This window comes from Haliaeetus albicilla, chromosome 19 (assembly GCF_947461875.1).
Source record: "Haliaeetus albicilla chromosome 19, bHalAlb1.1, whole genome shotgun sequence".
NCBI classification, from domain to species: domain Eukaryota; kingdom Metazoa; phylum Chordata; class Aves; order Accipitriformes; family Accipitridae; genus Haliaeetus; species Haliaeetus albicilla.
The window spans coordinates 1282411-1306028 of record NC_091501.1 but is presented as its reverse complement, the minus strand read 5'-3'; the positions used below and the strand labels follow the sequence as shown (position 1 = coordinate 1306028).

The window sequence follows — 23618 nt, the reverse complement described above, 5'->3', positions numbered from 1 at the left end:
AAAATACCTCCTGATCTCAGGTTGTGTAAGAGTGACTCTTAAACACTTACCTGCACTCACAGAACCATGCTGTTTTGCGTTTAGCCACAAATCTGTAGCTATTCTACCAGTTGTCACACTTGTGTTTTAACATCTGCAACAACAGAATTAGTGGAATGAATACCTTTCTCTTCTGCTAGATAGTTTTGAGTCCAGATATTAGAGCTCTCGAGAATCAGATACAGACTGAGGTACAAATAGGTTTCGGTGTGCCTGATATGGTAGGAATACATGGATAAAAGTATGAGTTATTTACAAAACTAATGCAAAATTTTCTTGCTTTCAAACATTGCTTTTAGATGAAAGTACTGTTTTGACCATGGGTCACATGGGTACATGTTTACAAATGTGAAACTACCTTACATGTATTTGACTGACTATCTGTGTTCTGGATGTCATTGCCACCTTATAGTTCATCAGTTTCCCAGTTCATTTGTGGTTTTGCTTAGGGCTGTGCCTGTGCAGGCAAATAACGTAATTTCCGTTATCCTTGTTAGATGTCAATATGCAGATAATGTTTTTTTGTCAGTATTTTTGACCTGTCAACAGGATCAAGGTACAAATGACTGAACTTGACTCTTCTAGGGGGAGGGTAGGGCCACAAAGGAAAGTGGCCGCTTGGTTTAATTTGGGGTTGGTTTTTTTGTTCCTTCAAAGACTAACTAAACCATGTTATCTTTACTGACTGATTAGTACTTCTCTCTTCTTTCCGGTTTAATGTAGCGGATCATGGATTTGTGTGTGATTATGATTTAGTTGCTTTGTTGTATGGCTTACTGAATATTGCAGTGTGGCCTGTTCGCTGGCTTCATATGAAGTAGAGCATTGCTAACTGTATATCTGGATGTTTATATAAAATACTAAGTGCATGTGTTGAATTTTTGTATAAAGAGAAGAATATTTTGCTACCTGTGCAAGAAATTCTGCCGGAATGAAGTAATTAAATGAAGAGTGCGTAATTAATTAATGATCAAATATAATGTAATTATTCTTTCTGGCCAAAGAAATTACTGAAAATATATGCTAAAACTGTATTTTAAAAGCAAACAATTAAACAGAAAACTTCCTTAGTGCCCTTGGAATCTTTTAACATGTGAGCCAAAGGAAATGCCTACCTTATGTTGTCATTGGAACAGCCTCTATTTGAGGTTCCCTTAGGCCTCTTTTACCCTGCTAACTAAGCTACGCGTGTGCAGTGAAAGTCTCTTTTTCATATAAAAGTTATTTTTCACAAGAAGTACTCTGCTTTCACAGCAGTTTCTGTCTGTGGTTAATAAGTTTCTTTGAAAATTCTGATTTTTCTGCAGACATGTTGGTAGACGTTTTTAATTCCTGCTTTATATGTAAGGAAGAAGTGGCAGAAGCCATACTTTTTCAGAATGACAAAGGAAGTCCATAACAGAGCAAAACTTAGAACCTAGATAACCTGAGTGTTAGTCTTCTGCTATAGCCATTAAATTATTCTTTTTCCCTTGTAAGATTTTCTGAAAATTGTGCTATAAAATGATACCATAGTGATGGGGTTGGAGATGTACATATGTTGCTAAGAAACTACATGATCTGTTCTGGACCAGCCACTGTGATAAAGTGGCTGTCTTAAGTTGTTGCGTATGGAAAAGGGCCACTTTAGGTGATGTGCGTTTTGCTCCACCGATTTCTGACCTGCAATGCTTGCCTTTGCAGATGGAACATGAGGATTTTGTAATGGAGGGGCATGGCAAGACTCCACCTCCTGGTGAAGAAAACAAACAGTGAGTCACACGTTTATTTAAAAAGGGCCTTACCATAGTAAATGGTGTGAAGCACTCTTGTTTAAATGTGCTGGGAGCATTGGTTGTTCGTTTGGTGCTCACCCTTTTGGTTCCTTAAATACCCATATATAATAGTGGATGGTGGCTGAAAAAAAAAAAAAAAGGCAGGATGTTGACTTGCCTTAAATTTAAAAGCATAGAAATATGCATTGCAATTTCAGAAGGTAAATCAGAAGTTGTTGTAAAAGCGATAATCATTCTGGAAGCTTAGCAGCAAGGTAGTGAGTTTGTACATTAAGTTTTTATACAGCTCTTCACTGAAATAATGTGAAATACGATAAAACTAGGGCCTTCCTTTTGGTGTGCATATGGTAGATTGCTCCTCTTTGAAATACGAGCCTTACTTCTTTAGAATGCATTTTAGTGAAGGAATAGAAATTGTAAACAAAATGCTCTTTCAAGGACGAACAATTTAAGATGCTGGTACGCAGTGCTTCAGGGGAAAAAAGCTTGAGCAGAGAAGAAAATGACAGATTTCCATTAGCAAAAGGCTTTTTCATATGACTTCAAACTGAAATCCAGTAATGGTTGGGGTTTTTTTCCCTGGGTTTTTGTTCAGATGGGAAGAAGAGAGCCTTGTCCTAGAAGTATTGCAGTGATGGTTGTCTTCCATATTCTTTTCTTTAGTTAATGCAATGGTAATTCAATTTTGAGATCATAATTAAGGTTTTTTTTTCCTGACCTGCCTTTTGGAGCAAGAAGACGGTCTTTGGGAAATCCATAGCACAGAACTCTTTTCTTTTTTTTTTTTTTCTTTCTTTTTTTCCGGTATGCCTAATTGGGCATCTCCTCACGAGGAGGAGGAAGTTCTCATTGATCAGCAGTACACTTGTTGCAAAAGGGCTGGGGTTTGACTTGGGGTGAAGGTCTTCCTTGCCTTCTAGATAAGCTAGCAACTGCAAGTCCACTGCCTCTGCGACAGTGAGAAACTGTTTCTGAGGTAGCCAAGATGAGTTCAGGGAAGTTCTAGTGCTGAACATGCACATTCTTTCCATCATGGAAGTGAGCCAAACTTCTCAAAGTAATTGCTGCTATTTCTTTCTGTTCAGACTGCCCAACTTACTGTGGAACCAAGAGATACAAAGCTTGTTGAAGTAGAAACATTCAGAAAGTTCCAGAAGAAAAATCAGTGCAGAAAGAAAAAGTAGATTTCTGATCTTCTGAATTGTTTCTTTAGATATCTAGTAGTATAATGAAACACATTATTGTAGTGAATAATACGAGGGATGTTGTATTGGACTTACAGCCTTGTGTTTGCTGTCTTATTTTAGGTGCAAGTGGAAGCTAGAATTACTTTACAGTTGACCTGATTTCTAATTAGAGCTTTTTCAAGTGCCTTACAACAGTATCTCTCTCTTCTCCAAAACTGTGGTTATTAGAAAAAGAATATGAGGTTAGTGATATGCAGGATTTTTATTTTTTTTAACTAACAAATTTAGGTTCAGGTGGCATCTGGGATCTTGTCATACAGATCTTGCCCTAAGGAGTATCATTCCTAATAATGTTGTTGTTAATATCTTGATAAAAGTCTAAAGGTGCAATTTTGGTAATGCAACTAAGAGATGAAGATACTTGTTTTGTGCAACTGTAGCATAATGCCAGCAAAATTCTATTGTGGGTATCACTCTTAAATTTCAGTCAATCACTTGAATCTTTTTCTATCCACAATTTCAAATTTTCAACTACGTAACATAATTGTCTGCCTTGGTAGAGCTTACCTCTTGCTGTAAGTGACGTTGATCTGGCATCTGAGAGAAACAAATAATAATCGCACAAAGGATCAGTAATTTAATTAAGTGACTCCAAAAAGCTGCACTGATTTCAAATCTATTGCTGTAGATCTCAAAAGAAAAGAAAAAAAATCTGAAATTGCCTCTTAGTATTATTACTTACTTGTATTAGGGATTAGCTGGACATCCTGGAGTGGATCTAGCGAAGGGCCACAGGGAGGGACTAGAGCATCTCACATAGGAGGAGAAGCTGAGAGGTGGGACTGTTTAGGCTTGAGATGAGAAGACTTGGGGGAGGATCTTACCAATGTGTATAGAGATACCTGACGAGGGGACTAAGGAAGGCTGAACCAAACTCTTCACAGCGGTGCCTGGTGAAGAGGCAATGGGCATAAACTGAAATACAGGAAACTCCACAAAAACATAAGGGAAAAAAAAGTTGTGGGTGTTTTGGGGTTTTTGGGGTTTTTTTTGTTTTTTTTTCTCTTGTGAAATGTGGTCAGACCTTTGGAACAGGTTGTCCCGAAAGGGTGTGCCTTCTTCATCCTGTACGATATTTAAAACCCAGCTGGACACAACCCCGAGCAGCCTGCTGTAGTTAACTGTACTTTGAGCAAAAAGGTGGGATTGATGATCTCAGAGATCCCTTCCATCTGCAATGATTCTGTGATTCTGTGTTTACTGTTGTCCTCCTAGCTGGTTGAAACAAAATTGGAGCTTGTTAATGAAAAGTAGATCAGAAATTTGAGTGGAGAATCAGGCATTCACTATGGAAATAGCTGCACTAGCTGAAGATGCTTCCTCACCTTTCCAGCTGTTCTTCAGACTTTCTTAGAGTTTACTGCCTCTACAGCTATGCAGATGGGATTATTTTTTTTTGAGTGCTTCTAATTTGCTTTCCTGAAAAGTTGGCCATGTTAATTTAATCACCTTTCATAGGCAGCCTGATCTGGGTAACTCTGTACTTAGATTGTTGAGGAAGTAAGCATGCAGAAGATACAGTTTCAGCAACTGACCTGCGAGGAGGCTAACTTGCACTGGAGTGCTGGAGCAATCTGCAAGTCTCCTAGGCAAGCCCAGCAATTTCTTAATATTTAACTGGCATTCCAAGGGACTCAAAGTCCCAGAAGTATCTTTTTACTTCTGAGAGACTTTCAATGGAAGCAGTAGTTCTTACCTAGCCCCAGTTTCATGTGAAATTTCCTTTGCTAAAGTAACAGCTTCATAATGGATTACAAGGAGCCAGCATCCATGGATGACTTCTGGCACTTCATTTCTGAAATGCAACAGAGTATTTCAACTCAGTTTGACTCCGGGATAAAAACTTGGCATTGCAAGAGTACCTTCTAGTATTAAAAAAAAACCAAACAAAACAAAACCTGCTTCAGTCTCACAAACCTTTCTTTTGCTGTACCAAACAGTTCCTTCGGGCAGACTTACTGTACTAAAGTTGCAGCATCTTAAGATTTTTTTGATTGAACTGTAGATGATGCATGTGTCACAAAACTGTCATGGTTGTGCAGCAGTGAGGGCTGCTACTTACTCTAAAACCTACACTTCAAAAGAAGTGAGTCTGCCTCGGCTACTGGAGCTGATAATGGCCGTCTTGGACCGTGCTTCTACTCCACTCCAGCAGAGGACCAATGGACCAATGGAGAAATTGTTACTTCTCAGTTTTGAAGTACTCTCTAAATTCCTCCCTCCTCTCAGCTCTCTGGTATTTGATATAAATGCTCGTTTGTTACACTTGGCCACATTTTGTTATGTGGCTAATATGTTTGGTAAGAAACCCCTCTCCCTCCCTCCCAAAGGAAAAGTTTGGAGAAAGATCGGTATCATTATGTTTAATTGCAGGTGGACATTTTGTTAGAGGTGTTGTCTCATATTTTCATCCATTATGAAGAGGCTGACCTGAATTGCCATGCTTAGGGAGTAAATATTATCTCCCCCCCAAATACTTACATTTTACATGGCAGTAGCTTCTTGCTGCCATACCAATTGTAATAGGGCTTTTACTTTTTCACTGCTAGAGCAAAGATTAACAGGCAAGAAACAATCAAACTTCTGTTGATGAGCAGAGAGCAGCTTGTCTTTGTACCTTCTTTAGGGGTAGAAAAAAAAAATACTACTGACGTCCTTAAATTGAGGTTGTGCTCCTAGTTCTAGCAGTATTAATTAGCAACTCTGCCTAATAAATTATCCCCTGCTGTCACCACCAGAAACTTAAGCATCTTGATCTATTAGTGAAAGGGATTGTGTAATGAAAAACTACTCCTTTTTATAAGAAAAATGTAAATGTTTTACTATTCCTGACTGACACACAGAGAAGTCTGTTTGACAGTAGCTATTTGGACAAAAAGTGAGCCAAGTTCATACTCATGTTTACTAGCAAGGTAAGCCAACCTATTACTGCTGCCTGAAGTAACTCAGCTAGCTATTCCCCACCTGCTGTTTTGTAGTAATGGGAGAGAAAAGTCTTCAACTATCTTGGCAATTTGTACATCTGGAAGTGATTCATATTGCAAGAAAGCAAAACAAGATAATTTCCATAATTTAGTGTCATTGGTTAGACCTACTGGATAGCCTTTTCTCTGGATTGATAGTTTAATGTATAGATTCTGATGCAAGAGTTTTTAATGGCACCCTCCAAAATTGCAGTAATGCCAGGAAGAGATTGCAACCAGTGAGAATCACAAAATTGTTTTAAATTTGGTAATGTTCTCTTACATTATTCTTTGACATTTCGGCAGGAATATTCAGTGTCTTCCTGGATTTGTGTGACACAATTAAAAGAAAGTAGTAGCTGAGATGGTCTAAGCTGGAAACAGGAATCATAGACTAATAAAATAATCCAAGTTGGAAAGAACTTCTGAAAGTCATCTCATCCAATCCCATGCTCAAAGGAGGGCCAGATTTGAAGGTTAGGTCTAACTTTTAAGTTGTGTCAGGCTTCTTAGGATTATTCTAGAGCCTTTCTGGGCAATCTGTTGCAATGTTGATCACCCTCACAGGGAAGAAAATTTCCTAATATTCAGTAAGACTTTCCCTTGTTGCAATTTATGTCCATTGCCTTTTGTCTTCAGTGTGCATGTGTGAAAGTCTGGCTCAGTCTTCATTAAAACTTACTTCTATGTTTGCTTACACAGCAGAATTATCCCCCTGTCTCCACCCCCACCCTGTTTAGTTTTGTCATTTTAAAACTAAGTGAAACAAGCTCTATGAGCCTTTCTTTGTACTTCAAATTAAGAGTCCAGTTAACAGACCAGTCTTCCTTTGTTTTCAGCAGCCTGCCAATATTGGGTGCACGTGTAAATATCACTGCCACAGTGGCATAAAACAACCAATCTTACTCTTTCATAGTGTTGCTGAAGACTAAAAAGGCTGCAGTGGTATATCCTGAAGATGTCTGCTTTGGTTGTTGAGGATGCCAGTCATTGTTATGAAGTACTACTGTATTCTTTTAAAGGGTTTCTTTAATGTTAAAATCCCATGAAGGACCCTAGCCATAGCTTCTGTCCCTGCAGCATAAAACACTGTTCTTACCAAATTTAAAGTAAACAGTTAGCTAAATGCTTGCATAACAGGGCTTTTGTTTGATGTTTTAAAGGACATTCTATATTACAGAAGGTATTGAGATTTGTCTTGAGTATCATTGCACTGTTTTTAATTTACTGACAGTACCAACCTAAGCAGAAGGGTTTTTTTCCCGAAGATTCATGCTGAGATTTTCAAAGTAGCCTCCAAATCCTAATTCAGATTATCAACTCAGATTTGGGGTACCTAAATTCTGTTGAAATTCTTGGCAAGTTATGTCTTTCCTTGAAAACATCAACAATTATGTTCAAAAGTAAAGGCGTAACTGATTTTTCATTGCTGATTGTTCTACGTGTGTGTAGAATAAGTAGCCCATTAGAGAAATGTCCCCAAACACCAAAGTCCTCTGTCCAACATCCTAACAAGCCACCACAGAGACATGTGCTATGTCTGTAGTGGCCATACCAGATGCTTTTGTCATGGGGTATTGCAGTTCTGTCAGTATGTCAGAATGTGCTTCAGTCCCAGTGATTAATTCAGGCTAGCTCTGGTATTGGCATCTGAGTAGGAGGGTTCTAACTTTGAAAAATTTTTTTCTTTTGTGTCCTTGGAGATTTGAAAGGATATTTGAGGGCGCAAGACCATTAGACTATAACTTAAGATGAAAATGGGTCCAACTAAGGTTTGAGAAATGTTTTCATCACCTTCATATTGTAGATGTCTTTTTACTCCCTGCAGTGGAGTGAGTGACAGGACAAGTTTGCATTTGAAGGCAACTCTACCTGTGTATATAAGGGGGCCCTGAGGCATAGAGAAAAGAATTGCCCTTTGTTGTGCAACTGAGTGGGTAGAAATGGATGAGACAGCAGTGAATTCTGTTATCTGTAGAGGCAGCTGTGTTTCAGCCATAAGACTGGTAAGTCAATAATGTTGCAAAAGCTGGCTTGCACCCCTTACAATACAGTACTTCCAAACAATGTAACAAAAATATGCAGAATTTATACTTAAGCACTTTAAAATGCCAAAAGTTCCATCAGTTCTCTTCCATATTTTACCAGTTTAATATTGTACTTAAATCTTTTGAAATTTTTGTACTTATTAGAGGTGTTACACACAGGAAAACTGAGTATTCTAAGCAAAAATAATTTAAAACTAGGCATTCACTTCTGCAAGTTAGTCTTGAAAATATTTCTGGTTGTCATTTCATGGTTTTTAAGATTCCCCATTTCACCACCTCAGTGATTTTTTTTTTTCCCACTTTCAAACCATAAATTAGGAGGTAGCAAAGCATATAGCACTGTATATTTTGTTTTGTCATGAACAGATACAGGCTTTCCATGTACCTCAGCTAACCTACACCATTAGCATACTGTTGTTTTGCAAGTATTTTCTCAATATGCGGAAAACCAGAAGCCAGATGACTTTGGGGGGGGGGGGGGGAGCTATGGGAGATTGCACAGAAAAAAGTCAACTGTGGAAGTTAAGTTCCCACTTACTATCCCAATGTGTTTAACCTACAATGCTGCTGAATATTGAGAGAGGAAAAGATTTGTGGACAGCGCACATTCTAAGTGTGAATACTTTGGCGCTTCTTTTCCCTAGGATTTTATAGTGCTTTCTTCTAGATATCTTGTGGTAAGAACAGGCTAGTTTGTTTGGGTTCTACTCTCTCCCCCCACCCTGCCAAGATCTGTTTGTCCTGCGTAGGAAGTGCACAAAGCCTGCTTCTGAATTTGCAGTCTCATCTGATCAAGAAACTTCTTTACATTTATTGTCTTTCCAAAACAAGACAAAAGTATGTTTTCCATTCCAGCATGCTTGCTTTATAAATATGGTATTGCAAAATAACCAGAGTAGCATCACATATTATCCTTGATACCATTGGTTTCTCTAATTACTAGTTAGTAGTAATTCTGATTGCTAGCAAAAAGGAGGGTATTCTGATTTACCGCTGTCTTAAAGAGCTTACTCTACTTTGAAGGAGAGAGCATTTGCATACTGACCAAATTCCTAAAATCCCAGAGCCTCTTTATTTCAGACACCACTGCCCCCTCCATCTCCTGACCTCTAGCCCCTTTCCAGGAAGCTAGCTATCTACTAGACACTCTATTGACATCTCAAGTTCATTGTCCAAGAATTCTTTTTTTAGGTCTGGTTGATTGGTGGCTGTTCCCTCTCCCAAGCTGCCACTTCCTCGGGAGCTGCCTGAGGTAACTGTGCTCTGATGTATCGTTTATATGGATGGCTGGACATTGCTCTCTTTTCAGCATTTCATTGCTATTTAGATGGCAACTGTTGGATGACATCTTACATGGGAGTGAGATAACAGACTTAAAGAACAGCAAACAAAATCATTGAAGGGCTGTTAATAATTTTGAGCCCTGTCTAAAGTAGCGTTTAGTAGTCTATATTCTTAATGTAAAAATATATTTTAATGTAGACAAATTTCTGCAGTCTCTGCACCAAGTTAGTGCCACGTGTTTTGTTTTGCTAAGGATTAACTTTTTGGATGGTTAGCACATGTCAGTGGCATCATAATGTGTATGAATTACAGTCCTAAAACTTTTTTTTTTCCCTTTTGCATCCAATTTAAGCTGCTCAGTGCTTTTTTCCCTGTTTCGTCTCTCCAGTGAATAAATACATTCATCAAGTCTTTGGTATTTTTTGTGTGTACACATAGATGAATGCTTGATTCTTCCTTTCAAGGAGATGAAGAGGAAAAGGGGGAAAAAATGTCTAATGGTTGTATGTTATGTTAGAGTTTGTGCTGTCTTGTTGTTTCCTTTGTCCAGAAAACAGAAATTTTGGTGACTATCCACTATGGCTTAGTGGCTTAGAGATACCACAAGTTAAAGGATAAGAAAGGTAAATAGTCTTGAAGTCCAAGAAATTGGTTCTAAGTTGCAGATCCCATCTAGACCCTTCAAGGAGTGACCATTATTGGTTAAAGAAGGGGAGGGAAGGAAAAAAAGCAAGCTTTTAATTCCATGTAGACGATATGACTTACTTTGTATGACTAAAAATACTGTGCTCTGTGGTCAACATGGTATGAATTAAAACTTGTTTACAGAGATATTTTGGAGCTTTTAAGCTGCATTGCTTCTCTGGCATGCTGTGATTGGGAGGGCTGGTTATGATTTATTTACTCCTACCTAGATAGATGGAATTTGTTGAACTCTTTGCCCTTCATCGAAGTTGATCGTATTTGGGGGTCATACTGTTTTTAGGTTAGTGCTATGCATTTGAATATTTGTGACGGCTACAGCTTGCAGAATTTTCTGCATGGATAGCTAGCTGTTCCTTTCCTGACATTTCAAACTGAAGGGCTGTACATGAAGGCAAATTACTTAGGGAAGATGTTCAAGTCACTTGGAAAGATCAGTTTACAGATTTTTGCAGCAATAAATAGTGCTTTTGTTAGAAAAATGAGTCAAATTAGGGAAATCTTCTCTTACAGTAATCCACTGAATATGCATTCCTTTTGTATTCTGCTTTTACTTTGGGTTTGGTTTTTTTTTTATTTATTTAACTTAGCATATTATGGTTCCTTTAATGAGAACAAAGGAAAATGGGTTGGTGCCAGCTCCAACCAAGATGCCAGAAATTCCTTTGCTTAGAGGTTTCCGGGCCAGTGATTGAACTCCCCGTACTAAAACTAAAGGCAAGTTCAACGAATTTGTAGAGAGGTACTGGTCTATCTCACCATAAATAAATTTAAAAAAATTAAAAATTTAAAAAACAGTAGCTCCCTTTTAGGTGGGGGAAAAAAGGGGGGGGGGAGGATTAGAATAAGACTAACTCTTTCAGTCAAAAAAATATTCCTTGTCTTTTGTGAGGCCTCCCATAAGTATTTGTAAGAAATCTGCTTTGCAGGAGCAGGCTAAACCAAAGTGAGTAGAGTATACTGAATTTCAGTCGAAGCATGTCTAAAGGCTCCATATAAAGAAGGGGTCCTGTTGTGGTAAAGCGTTTATAGACATGAAAGATAAGTTTTTCATTAAATATTCCAACCTAGTCAGATGAAAATGCTTGTTGCTATTTGTTTTAAAGTGTTTAAAGCTTCAAGGCTTAAACTGGGAGGGGGGGGGGGGGATTTAACCAATGAGGTTATTACTCCTTTTGAAATGCATAGTAACAGCTATTGTTGATGGAAGGTCAGTTGAATCAATCATCTAACTGGCATGGTAATTCACATGCTGTAAATAACAATTAGAAAGCAACTGCTTGCTGTATATATGGGTGGAGTGATATCCTATACCATTTTCCTGAACATCTGTTTATTTGAAGGAAGTATAATCTTTTCACTGGCATAGATAGAATTGCATAAAATGGATAAACTTTTCCTATTTCATTGATATTTTGGCAGTTTATAGGATTTTAGAAACTCAAGAGGGAGACCTGTTAGGATAGGGTTATAGTCTCCAAAATCAAGAAGCTTCTGAGATGATAGTAAGGAGCAGGTTAACCAAATTCTAAGAATACTAATTTGCACAAGTTCCTGTGCATGTTATGTTACTGAAAAGTACTCGTTTAATTTCCAAGGATATGGGTATAAAACCACATTCAGTATTTAGAGGGGGACTTGGTTGAATGGGAGAAGATGTTTGGGATCAATTCTTTCAGTCCCTAGAGTAGTTAAGTCTCATGCGATTGCTTTCCATGTCTGTATCTTTCCCAAGTAAGTTTGGAGTCTGTTGTCCAGTTTTGGTCAAGTGAGGCAGAGGAGTAAGAAATTATAATATAGTTGTAATTACCAATATGTTAAACTTCAGTAACTGCTTGGAGGAGAGACCAAAATTAATTTCCCCACTAAAAGAAAGGCTTCAGGACAAAACAAAACATTATCTGTTCTGGTTATGTCTGTTAATAGCTAATCCTCATGTGTGTGTTCAGATTAGCTGCAGCATATGCTGTTTTGCCGAGGTACTGCAAGAAGTGAAAAAAAGTTATGGGAAGAGATCTACATAGGGCTTAATATACTGGTGTAGAGCCTTGGCATTAAAGGAGAACTGGCTGTGCAGGAAGCTGAGATTAGTGTGGTAGAGGTTTGGTGATGTGTGACATTCATAGGAAATGAGCTTCCAGTTCTGTTGTTCATCGAAGAACTTTGTTAAAAGGCAGCTAGAAAGCTTCATCTTTCTCCAGTTTGGAAAGGGCATTTGAGGAGATTGAAGAAGTGGAGGCATAGTGATGGATTATTTATAGGCTGAACCGCTAGGGAAAGTATTGTGGCAGATTGAGGAAAAATGAAGTGGAAAAGTGGGTGCTTGCAAAGTTTGGTGAATGAATTTTTCCTTCTGACTCGTTATCTTTCTGTGAGCATTTCATTAATGTATAGGGTCAGAACTTCGGCTTGGCCTTGAAGTCATGTATAGCTCTTCAACGTCATGTGCTGTGAAGTTTTCGGGCCTTGTATTCTTTCTTTTGTCCCTAGCAAGATAGGAATGAGATCTGAGCTTTAGTATGGCTCCAAAGCACTGTTGCAATGTAAATTTTGAATAATAATGATGGTATGCTCCATTCCTAAAATGTGTTGATAGGTCCCTTTGTGTAAGGAATGCAAAAGCTGCTGTAACCTTTTCAGAAACCTAGCAAGATTTTCCATTGTTGGACACTTTTTGTCATGGTATTTTTCTCTGAGGAAAGAATTTACATTATACTTTTGGTTACTACAGTAAAAACATCTGCCAGCTCTGTTTTCACAATTCTGCAGCATAAAATGTCTCACTACTTGCTAAGTGTGAAAGGGGTGTGGAGGAACCCCAAAACAAACCCCTAGTTTTCCTTAGGAATGAGTGTTTTGTCCTTGAAGAATGCTTGAACATTTTAAAGTTTTGCGTTCCTGCAGAAGGAGAGGTCATCTCTTGCACAGTGGCTTATGTGCAATTGCTGTGAAGACTTTAAAAAAAATATTATGTTGATACAGCCAGATTTAGCTATTGTCTTCGCTTTTCAGAAGTGTTGAGCATTCAGCATTTCTGTCTATTTGGAGAAAATAATTTAAAAGTGATCTGAACTATCCCTTATCCAGGACTGAGTTGCTTGTGTCAAGTTCCTAGTTGTTACCAAGTCTGGGAAGCAAGATGCTTTGAGTTCCTGGTTTTAACCTTAATGTTTTTAATTGTTCACTTGAAATAAATCATATGGCAGTTGTTACAGTGCACAAGGAATAGGTAAGATTCTTAATTCTGTTCCTTAAGTTATGGGGTTCTCTGCTTGGTTTTTATTATTAGAAATTGTGCAACTGTGTAATCTAGTTGTCACATCTATGTCTCTACCCTAAGAGTTATGCTTTTAACTTCATCTCGGGAAAGACAAAGGGACCTTTCTCATCCCTGTTAACTTGAAGTGTGCTTGCTAGGATTGTAATCCAGGTCGGTTGGTCCACTGGTGACTCCTTTGGGGAGCTGGCAAGGAATTGGCCTCCAATTATCTTGTGTCTGTTACTGCACCCCTCTTCTGGGGTTGGGAAAGGGCAGTCTAAGGAAATCTAACTGAGCTGCAGTAGGATAGAGGGCATGTAGGCTTCAGTTCACTTTGGCAAAAAAAAAAAAAAAAATCTGCCTTTTTGCCTCTTATACTTCAGGAAACAAATTCTTCACCAGCAGGAGAAAGGACAGTTGGTGAGAAGGCATTCATGCTATGAGAAACTTGTTAATATTTGAGGTTTCTGCTGAGGAATTGTGTCAGGAGGATCTGAATTGACTTTTTCACTTTCATAGTATCAGCTGTGAAGAACTTTCTAGGGGAAAAAATAAGTCTTAAATTATTGCCCATACACATGTGACAAAGTAGAAAGCCCAGTGGGTGGGGTCCAGTGTTGTAGGATGGCAAGGGCCCAGCCTTCAAAATAAGTAAGATATGGCATCAAACTGTAGGACTTTGAGCCCAAACAAATGCCAGCTCATGAGACGGAGTTTTGCATAAGGACTGGATGAACACAAATCCTTTTAAAATTGGCTAAAGATCTACAAATCAGACAGACCAGGTCTCCTTTTTGAGATGACAACTGGAGGGTACAGTTGATACCTCAGTCTAGTGGACACTGGAGCATGCCTGCGTATATAATGTTGAAGCCTAATTTATTGATTCTTATCAAAAGGTCATCAGAAAGGATAAGCTTAATGTGAATTTAAAAACCCACTCCTCTCCTGTCTCAGTTGAGATACGAGTGCAGAGAATCCATGACTGTAAGCATCTCTCTTAATGTGCATGTATACGTCTGCTCATGCTGGATACTGTCCTCATAGGAGCACTGTGAAGCTTCATTAAAGTTTTTAAAGTGCTTTATGATCCTCAGGTGGAAGGTGCTTAGAAATGAAGTGTTTGTAATCAGCTAAGTTCGGAGCATATAACAAGGATATAACCTATTAACACTAGCTATTAACAGCGCTGTTAGCATCAGAAAGCTTAACAGTTAGGTTTTAAAGGGCAATTGCCCTCTGAAAAGGGATGTGCAGATTTTGTATATGCTGTGGTTTTTTATGCTCTACTCCATTGTTTTCTCAAGTACTGTGCTGGTGCTTCTCCCACAATTTTGGTTGGGGAAGTGCTGCATTAAAAAAGAAAAATAACAAAAACCCAACAACAACCACCACCCCCCACCCCCCCCACCCCCCCCAAAAAAAAACCCCCAAAACCAAAACAACCCACCAACACCAGAAGTTTTTGTGAACCATCTTAACCAATATGCCAACAGGAATAGATAAAGAACGACGTATGTTTCAGTTGTTAGCTTAGCTGAAAAACCATCAGTTAAAGCATTTATTTAATTTATATTAAAATAAGGATTTTCAAGTTGCTTCCAAGTAGCATTTTAAAGGAGACAAAACATGGGTAACTTTTACCTTGTCAAGTGGAGTCCATGGTTCTTTATGGAAGACAAACTAGTCAAGGAGAACCTAGGCCCATAGTCCATACATTTTTAACAGAATGCTAAATAACCCAAGATGTTTTATCCATGCTACAGTTATTTAAGAATTGCCCATACTGGGCTCTCTAAATATTTTTGGTTCACTGATTATTTGCTTGTCCCCAAAAAAGTTTTCTGATTAAATAAGCTTTGTCGTTAGAACATTGACAAGGTGAAATTTTATAGCAGTGATTTACACTTGATACACAGCAACTCAGGTGAGTGCTGGTTGCTTAAAGTCATCACAGTATTATCAACTCCTGGAAGTAAAAGCTTCTAGGACTGCCGAATGGAGAGCTGGCAAGCCCTACTGAAGTTAAGAAGATTTGTAAGTCTGAGTAAAACAATTTGGCTTTTGAGAGCCAGGGAAATTATCTGTAGCTTAGTGCATATTGTCATACTTAGTGTGAACATGTATAGAACATGCAGCTGCAATCCTTAATGTAATTTTGCAGAAGGGGGATAACTGTTTCATAAATATGCATATATATTTGCTTTCATGAAACTTTGTGTAAATCAGATGCCTAGCAGTTGGTTTGGATTTTGTCTTTAGATATTCAGAGCAATTGTGGTGTTCTCTTTGGGTCTTGCCACAAAAAAGAACATGTTCCCTGAGATTTCACCACATTTCTTAAATTGCTGTGTTTGGATTAGCCCTGCCACAAAGCGCCGCAAGCTGTTACATCCAGCAGGCTGACTCTCTGCTCTGGTTTAGACGGAGCAACCTGAAAAGTAGCATCTGACTGCTTTTATTTCGTTCAGTACCTGTAAATGCAACACGCATGGGCTATTTGCAGAGTTTCAGGAGCCTGCAGAGATGGATGTTGGGGTGGTTCTGGTGCAGGCTGTGGTCCTGTTGAAGAAATCCCCTCACTGGGGGAATCCCCATTCGAGACTTTCTGTACCATACTGGGAGGGTCCTTGGAGCAAAGTGTGTCAAAACCTGAGCTGTATCAGCCATTCCTAGCTCCTGATGATTTTTTGAAACACAGCGTTTAGCCGATGACTCACGTAGCATAATACACACTAATGATTTTTATTCTCATTCAGAAGATGTGCTGCTTCTGCCTCCCCCCCCATCCCCCCAATTTCATTCTGATAGAGTGCCCTCCCATGATGTTTTAAGTTAGTTTCATTCTGTGGTGGCTTTTTGCTGCTGGTGTGGTCTTTTTTTAGTTTCTACATAGTTATAGTGCAAAACTGTACAGAATTAAAAACTCGTGTGTTTTAAGGATTCAATCCCGAGGGTGCTCCCATGAGCTTCCCAAGCTGCTGCAGGTTACCTCAGCGGGCATGGTTCCATTGCACAGCCAGTTCAAGCATTTGTTACCTGCGTGGGGCTGACTCAGGAGCAAGTCTCCCCATGGCAGAATCATACTCGCATTACCATACACTGTTTCTGAACTACATTATTTACTGTTTCTGCACGCTCAAGGTAATGTCAGGAAACGTGCCGCAGCTTTTTTTTTAATGTCGTGATATGCTGGGATTGTCTCTTTGAACTGCGGGAGCATTTATCTGTGAGAATTGTGGGCAGAGACTATCGAGTGTCTGCCTGAAGATTGAGTTGCAGCCTGAGACTTCAAGCAGTCAAGGCAGTAGGAGAGATGGAGTTTTCCGTGCTGCAGGTGTTCGTGCCTCCGAACCTGGATCTGGGGTTTAGGCGTGCAGGTCTCGTGCAGGCTGTCCGCTTACGGCCTGGGTTCACCGTGGACCGAAGATGAACCTCTTCTGGTCCTTGAATTGGGATGGGGCACTTCTTAAAAAGCGGTTTGCTCTCGAGGTAAGCGCTAGGGTCACGCGTCCGGCGGCGCGCCGCAGAAGAGCGCGTGTGGCTGGTGGGACTTGCACGTTTCATCGTTCCCCGTTGATGGGTTCTGCAGCCTCGGCGTCGAAGGAGCACATCTGGCTGCTTCCCTTTTTTTAGCTAGCTTTAAAGAGAAAAGCTCCGGCCGAGTTGCCCTCCCCGTCCTCACGGCTCGCCTGTTTTGCCCTTTCTGAGCGTTGCCCGTGCGGGCTGAACGGCGAAGGATCCGGCGGGCGGAGAGCGCGTTGGCGCCGCGCGGCTCGGCGGGGGGGGGGGCGCAGGCAGGGCGGCTGTCCCTTTAAGGCAGGAAGTAGGCCGGCCCCGTCTCGTGATTGACAGCCTGCCTGGAGTCACATGACCTGCCTCTATTTGAAGGTCACAAAAAGCTGCTTCCTTTAGAGAGAGCAAGAGGGAGCGAGAGGGAGGGAGAGAGGGAGCGAGAGCGAGGGAGTGCGAGCCAAAATGGCCGACAGAGTCGCTGCTGGTTTCTGAACATTTGAAATAAAAACAAAAAACCAAACACAAAATCATTTTTGGATCTTTTTTCATTTCCATTTCTACCTTGTATGCCTCAACTCGCTGGATTTAAGCACTGCTGCACTTTATGAGGTTAGTGGTACGTTTCTATTTTATTATTGTTTTTACCTATCCGTAGATTTTTAAGAGCCTGAGCTGACCGTTTTCACCCGTGGTTTTGCATAGGTGTTTGTTCTAGCACAGATACTTGCTTCAGATGTTGTCTGGTTTTCCGCGTAAAGCACTTCCAGTGGATTTTTAGGGCGCTTTTTTGGTTTTTGCCTTTTTTTTTTTTTAAGGGGGGAGGTCTCCGTAGAAGTGGATTTTGGAGCGATTTGTGATTTAAAACACTCAGGCAAATTACAGGAGATCGTTTGTATTTTCCAGGCCGGTGAAGTACAAGATAGTACTGAAAATCTCGTTTTATTTAAATAGAGGCTTCTTACGGAGTGATTTCTTCCCCACAGCACCCGAAGCTCTTAAATCTGCTGCAAAAATTTGCATATATAAAAATGGGTTTGCATTCTTTCTGCTGCCGGGTCCGGCAAGGGACAGATGGGGAAGTGTTCTCACCGGGCCGTCCTTCCCAGGGAGAAAAGGGAGGGGGGGGGGGGACACCCAAAACCCCAACCCCCCACTAAAATCCCGCCCGCCCGCCCCCCCTCCCCCCCCCGTACGGTGCCGGGCCGGGAGCGGGGGCCGGTCGGGCGTTAGCGGCTGCCAGCCGAGCGGAGCGCACCCGCAGCAGGGGGGCTGCCGCTTCCAGCCCCCCCGCCCCGGGCTCGGCCCTCGGTGGGACCGAACCGGCCCCGTCAACGCGGCGTCGGGAGTGCGGGCGGGCTCGGCGGGCCGGCTGGCGTCAATGGCTTCCTAATGGTCTTGCCACCTCCAGTCGCCCAGAAGCGGCGGAGGGGGGGGGGGGAGACTTCTCCGCTTAACGGGTCTGGCGGCTGATAAAATGGGGGGCAGGTAGTCAGGAGTGCAGGCTTGAGAATGCGAGATGCTGGCTGCTGCTGCTGGTTGGTAGACTTCTGCTCTGGGTTCTTTATAAAACCGGTGTGCGGCTGCATGTTGGTAAGCGTAGCTACAAACCTGCCTTTTCTCGCTTTTCTCTCCGTCTTCTATAGCTACAAACCTGCCTTTTCTCGCTTTTCTCTCCGTCTTCTATGTTACTAAAAATTTAAATCCGAGTTCTTTTTGCATCTTCCTCCAGAACCGAGCAGAAAATTAAAGGGAAATAGCTGAAGCCTGCTTTCTGAGAACAGGCCCCTCCTCCTGCATTGTAAGAGTGTGATGTAATGCTCCTTTCTGTGAGGTTAAATGAAAAAAAATTCTCTGTGGTGGTATACATTACTCTTCACCCCTTCCTGATAGGCCTTGTACTCTGCTATTTTTTGTAGCTGGATATTCAAGCAGCAGATAATTATGCAAATAATCATGTGAATGTACTTTCACATTGCAGTGCATGTGTGCATTGATTATGGTTAGCAGGTCAACTTTGTCAACCTGCAAGATGGGTCGTATCTTGTATTTAGCTGTACGCCTGCAAGGCCACAAAGAAATATAAATGGAGGAGACAGATTTGGATACCTTTACTGAAAATATATCTGGCTGTCCTCATCGTAGTCTTGTAGTAGTGTGTATCAGGGCCTTTTTTTTCCTCCACTGGCTAGCAAATGTTTGAAATAATTCTGCAATGTATTAAGTTTCTCTTGGAAATTAAGGGTGTCTTTTTATTTTAAATTAGAGCAAGCCAATAAAAAAAGAACTCCACTCAAATTTGATGTAGTGTATTGTCCTGATAATTTTGGTCTTAAAAAGTTTAGTAGTAATGGATAACCCAGTCTGTGTATGAAGTAATACTTTCTCCCTGCTTGGGGTTAATGAACTTATTAGATTCCACCCTCATGTTATTGGCATGTATCTGTGTGAAGGAATATTATTAAAATGTTCTGTGTCTTTGACTTGATGCTGCCCGATGGCTTTTGTTATTCAAAGCCTTCTTGGGCTTAGTGGAGATACTGATGTTGCCAGAACATGTTGAATATACCTGTTGATTGACGAACTTAATTAGGCATCAGAACTGTTTTCAAATGCAATATAAAGTAGTAATATTCTCAGGTTTGGTACTTACTGGATGCATAGGATGGATGAACTGAGGAAGTAATGAAAACCCAGATTTTGTCCTGAGTTGGCAATATTGTAGGACTTAGCCTTCCCAGAATCTGCGCTCAAGAAAAGTACTCGCCTTTCCTGCATGTTTTTTGCCTTCATGCGTTACTGTCTGTTACACACTGCCAAATTGTGTAAATGTTAGTATAGCTTGATTGTTAGGGAGATGGAATACAGGATGTTTACTAATAACTGCAACTGCTCATAGCTGCAGAAGCTGTCATGGATCAGACAAAAAGCAACTATTGAAAATAATAGAAGTTATTCCAGTACGGAGTCTGTGAAACATTTAAGTAGCTTTGTGAGACAGTATGCTCTGAATAGGAAGGACCAATTAAAATAATTCCTCATATAAAGATGTCTTTGACCCATCAAATCTTAGTGCAGGGTGTGTTGAGGACTCTGCAGCCTGTGAAATCGTAGCATTTTAAAAGTGCAAGGCTGGGCAATTAGCGATACTGTTTGCATTCAGTGTGTTCCTGCAGTACAAAGGGAACAAAATACTTAAAATAATTTTGAGAGCTGACTCCAGTTGCAATTTCTAAATCAGTTTGAAGCTTGCAGAAGTGTTGGGGTGGGGAAGCCCTTTTTTCTTTGCTCGGTTTGCAGTGATGACGCTGGGTTCAGAAGCTTTATTTCATTTTTCTGTTTGCATTTGTATGTCAGTTGTTATTGGTATCTACAGGAATCAGTCCCTTTCCAAAGCAGACTGTTTTAGTAGGTTGAAAACTACAGTGAAGTCTGTAGTCAGCAGAGCCCTTGGAGTTTTTTGCACTACATCTAAGAGATTGCTGGGAAATAATTAAAAGCCTTATTACCATTGAGCTTCAATATACAGGAGTCTGCAGTTCTAATGGGAAAAAAATTCAGGGAAAACAAGTGTCTGAAAAATCAGTATGCTTACTTTCAGTGGCTTTTTTTAGCCTCTTTCTTTCCTGCTGGGAAGGAAAAAAAAGAAACTTTGTAAGATCATACAGTCCTTGCTGGCTGGTTTCAGCTAAACTTAACCTTTTCAGACTTTTGTCTCTTATTTATAGATTGCTGAGTAGATGAGAAAGCATGCAAATCTATAAATGAAGAAAAATCTGTAGAATTAGCATATTGCTAGAAGAGAATTTTTATTCATACTTTTCCTAGTATCCCTGCAAAAACTTGTGGCTTGCACCTTGAAGCAGAATTGTTCAATTCTGGTCATTATTGATCTACTTTCCTTTTGGTGGCCAGGATGGAAGGTGAGAAGTTTAATTTACAGTTTAAAATAAACAGTATTTGTTGGAATCTACTCTTCAGCTGGCCGTTGTTTTAGAGCTGAAAAGTTTGAGGGGTTTTTTTTGATTTAATTGATTAAGAAAACTACCTCCTTCCTAAGAGCTGTTTCAGCTTGTTAAGTATTGGTTTCCTATTTAAACAGCTCAAGATTTGAGGCAGCAAAAGATGATACATAGGATGTTTAGCTCTAAAAAGCTATACTTCATGTCCTGTCAAGGGGATCAGGTGTGGGTATCTGGGTTCTAGTTTTGTAACCTTCTTGAGAGTCTTGTAAAGGGTGGTGTGTAATGTTGGGGCAAAAGTAAGATGTCTTTTCACTTAGAAGAATCCTGCTGAGGAAGTTGTTACATTTTTAAGTGGCTAAATGATAAATATTTAGCTATAATTATTGCTGCAGATTAATTTGATAAACAGATATAAAATTCGGTTTAAGGGAATACAAAAACTTACCATTTCTCAAAGCAAGGCAAGTTCAGTATTTATTTCAAGAAACAGCGGCTTTAGTTGCTAATGTAACACTGGCATTTAGCTGGTATGATTACATGTGCCATACTTCAAATACTGGTCAAACAAGATACCTGAAGCTGGATGTCAAGATAACACTTTCTGGCCATTTCAGCGTTAAGGGCAAGTGTGGAGGCATCATGGAGATAAAAAATACTATATACTGAAAATACTTCTATTTTGTTTTCATGATGGTGCCGTAATTATTTTGAATGGCACAAGAGAAATGGTGCCTTTCTGTATTTGTGGTAAATTCTAGCTCCAGAGCTGTACGTTTAGCACTTTTCACTGCTTAAATTCTTTTTCTCCTTTGTACATAGACTTCCAACCCAAGAAGGCAACAGTTTCTCTTTCTTTTCTGTAGAGACAGAGCATATATTTTGGGAGCAGCATGACCATGTGCAAACCTGGATATTTTTTATACGTAGTGCCATCAACACACTTCTGAAAGGAGTTCCCTAAGGCTCCTTTACGGATGTTGTTGTTTTAAAGTTTATTTTTCTGTCTCTATACAATATGTTGGCATTATAGTTCAGGGCTGATATGCTCTGGTGCTAGTAGAATTCTATATTTGTAATCGTTTCTGAAAAGTCATGTCTGAAGAACTGGTTGATGTGATATTTGAGTATTATAGTATGGGCAAATAGAAAGACAAACCTTGATCCTCTTTCAAAATACTGTGGTTCCAGGACTACTTCTAATTAGCACATTTAGTCAAACAAGGTATGAACCCTGGAGTTTTTTTCAGGTACCTAAGAGAAGATACATTACTAAAACACGAGATGATCTTTAAAGGCAGAACAAATCAAACCAAGGGTTAAACAGTATGGAAAAATGTGTTGTAATACACCTGGAGAGAAACTACTGAGGGGAGTCTTGTTAAAGACCACAGGTAGTTAAGCACGAGAGCTTCTGAGTACTGTTCCCTTCAGTGCTACAGTTTGTGTCTGAACTTAATTAAATGGGTGCTTGTGTATGTTAGGCAGAGAAAATTACCTAAAAGTACTTCGGTATCGATAGGTGCAAAAACACTTAAAAGTACGAAGCATGTGTATTAATACAAATTTTATGTTAAATTGAGACTTTTAGAAGTGAAATACAGCCTTGGAATTTACTACAACAACAAAACCAAAGCAAAGCATCACCATACAACTGTGTCTTATTCATGCCAGCAGGGGAGTGCTTTCCTTCTGGTGGTACTTGCGAGGCCTGAACTTCAGAGCATTTTGAACTGTAGGGGAGGCCAACAAATTTTGAGGTAGCTCCAGTAAGAGCAGCGAAACATAATAGAGGGAGGTAGTCTAGCAAAAAAACACTTCAGCTTTTTTGTTTTTATTCTTATAGATGCATATGTTGTCTGCAAATGAATAAGCAGTTGTTTAATTTGTGTTGGAAGAGCATTATTTTGATGCTGAGCTCCATCATAGTCAAGCATGCTTTGAACAGGACAGTCACTTCAACAACTAAAAAGCAGAAAGGCACGAACATTTTTAAATGAAGGTGGTCATTCTTTAAATTCCTTAACAGTACCCAAAACCCCACTGTACATGCTTAAATTATGAAACAAGGGGAGGGTGGTCATATTTCCCAGTGTTCTTAGTAGATGGCGAGCTAGGGCTTCCTGAAGTACAGATATGGGTATAACAGCTGAACCCAAAACCTGATTTGAACTTGAGCAGAACATTGTCTTAATTTCTGAATCAGAGAGGAAGTATTTTTTAGAAAAATAAAACAATGGAGAAATGACTTCTAGAATTCCCACTATTTTTTTCCTTTTTCTTTAAGCACAGCATTTGTTAAACAGCACAATCATAAGCTACTGTCCATCTGTAATTTCACAGTGGCTGTTGGGCACAGCCTCTGTGTACATGAGAACATGCAAAACTTCAGCTGCAGTGAGACTGCTGGAATTTATTTTTTTAAGCATGCACACACCGTAGCCTTTGTAGATTTTGACCTTTTGGGCTAGTTGACCTATATGAAAACAGGAAAGCTTAAATACATATTCTGTTAATGCCACTTAACCATTAATTAGAGTTGAGCTCAATTGTCCCATTTTACGTGTGCTCTGTGGCAAATATACACAGATGCGTTGTCATCATGGTTCAGTCCACATTTGTCAACTTGATTATGCCTGAGCCATCCAGTTCTCCAGGATGCAGTGTCCTGTGTCACTTAATCCTTCCTTAAAATAAGTCTTCCGTGTTTCTTCCACTTTTTTCCCTGGTTTAAATTTTACTGTTTTGTAGTAGGAGACATTGCAACTTAATAGTAGGGTCCTAACGTAGCAGCGTTTGTGTTCTTGTTGCAGCTTCTGTATTAGC

At 39.9% G+C, this 23618-nt stretch overlaps 1 protein-coding gene across 23 annotated transcripts in view; it reads left to right on the top strand.

Moving 5' to 3' along the window:
* The window catches only part of TNRC6B (trinucleotide repeat containing adaptor 6B), a 141918-nt gene that overhangs the window by 41062 nt on the left and 77238 nt on the right, over positions 1–23618 (top strand). For 9 of the 23 annotated variants that reach the window (XM_069807163.1, XM_069807159.1, XM_069807162.1 and 6 more), the window contains one exon: positions 1723–1790. The exons of 11 other annotated variants lie outside the window; for them this stretch is intronic. In XM_069807163.1, the coding sequence (XP_069663264.1) occupies positions 1723–1790 (68 nt within the window). Of the gene's footprint in view, positions 1–1722; positions 1791–17085; positions 17450–18404; positions 18424–23618 lie in introns of those variants that run through there. 3 more of the 23 variants (XM_069807169.1, XM_069807170.1, XM_069807172.1) reach the window with 3 other exon arrangements.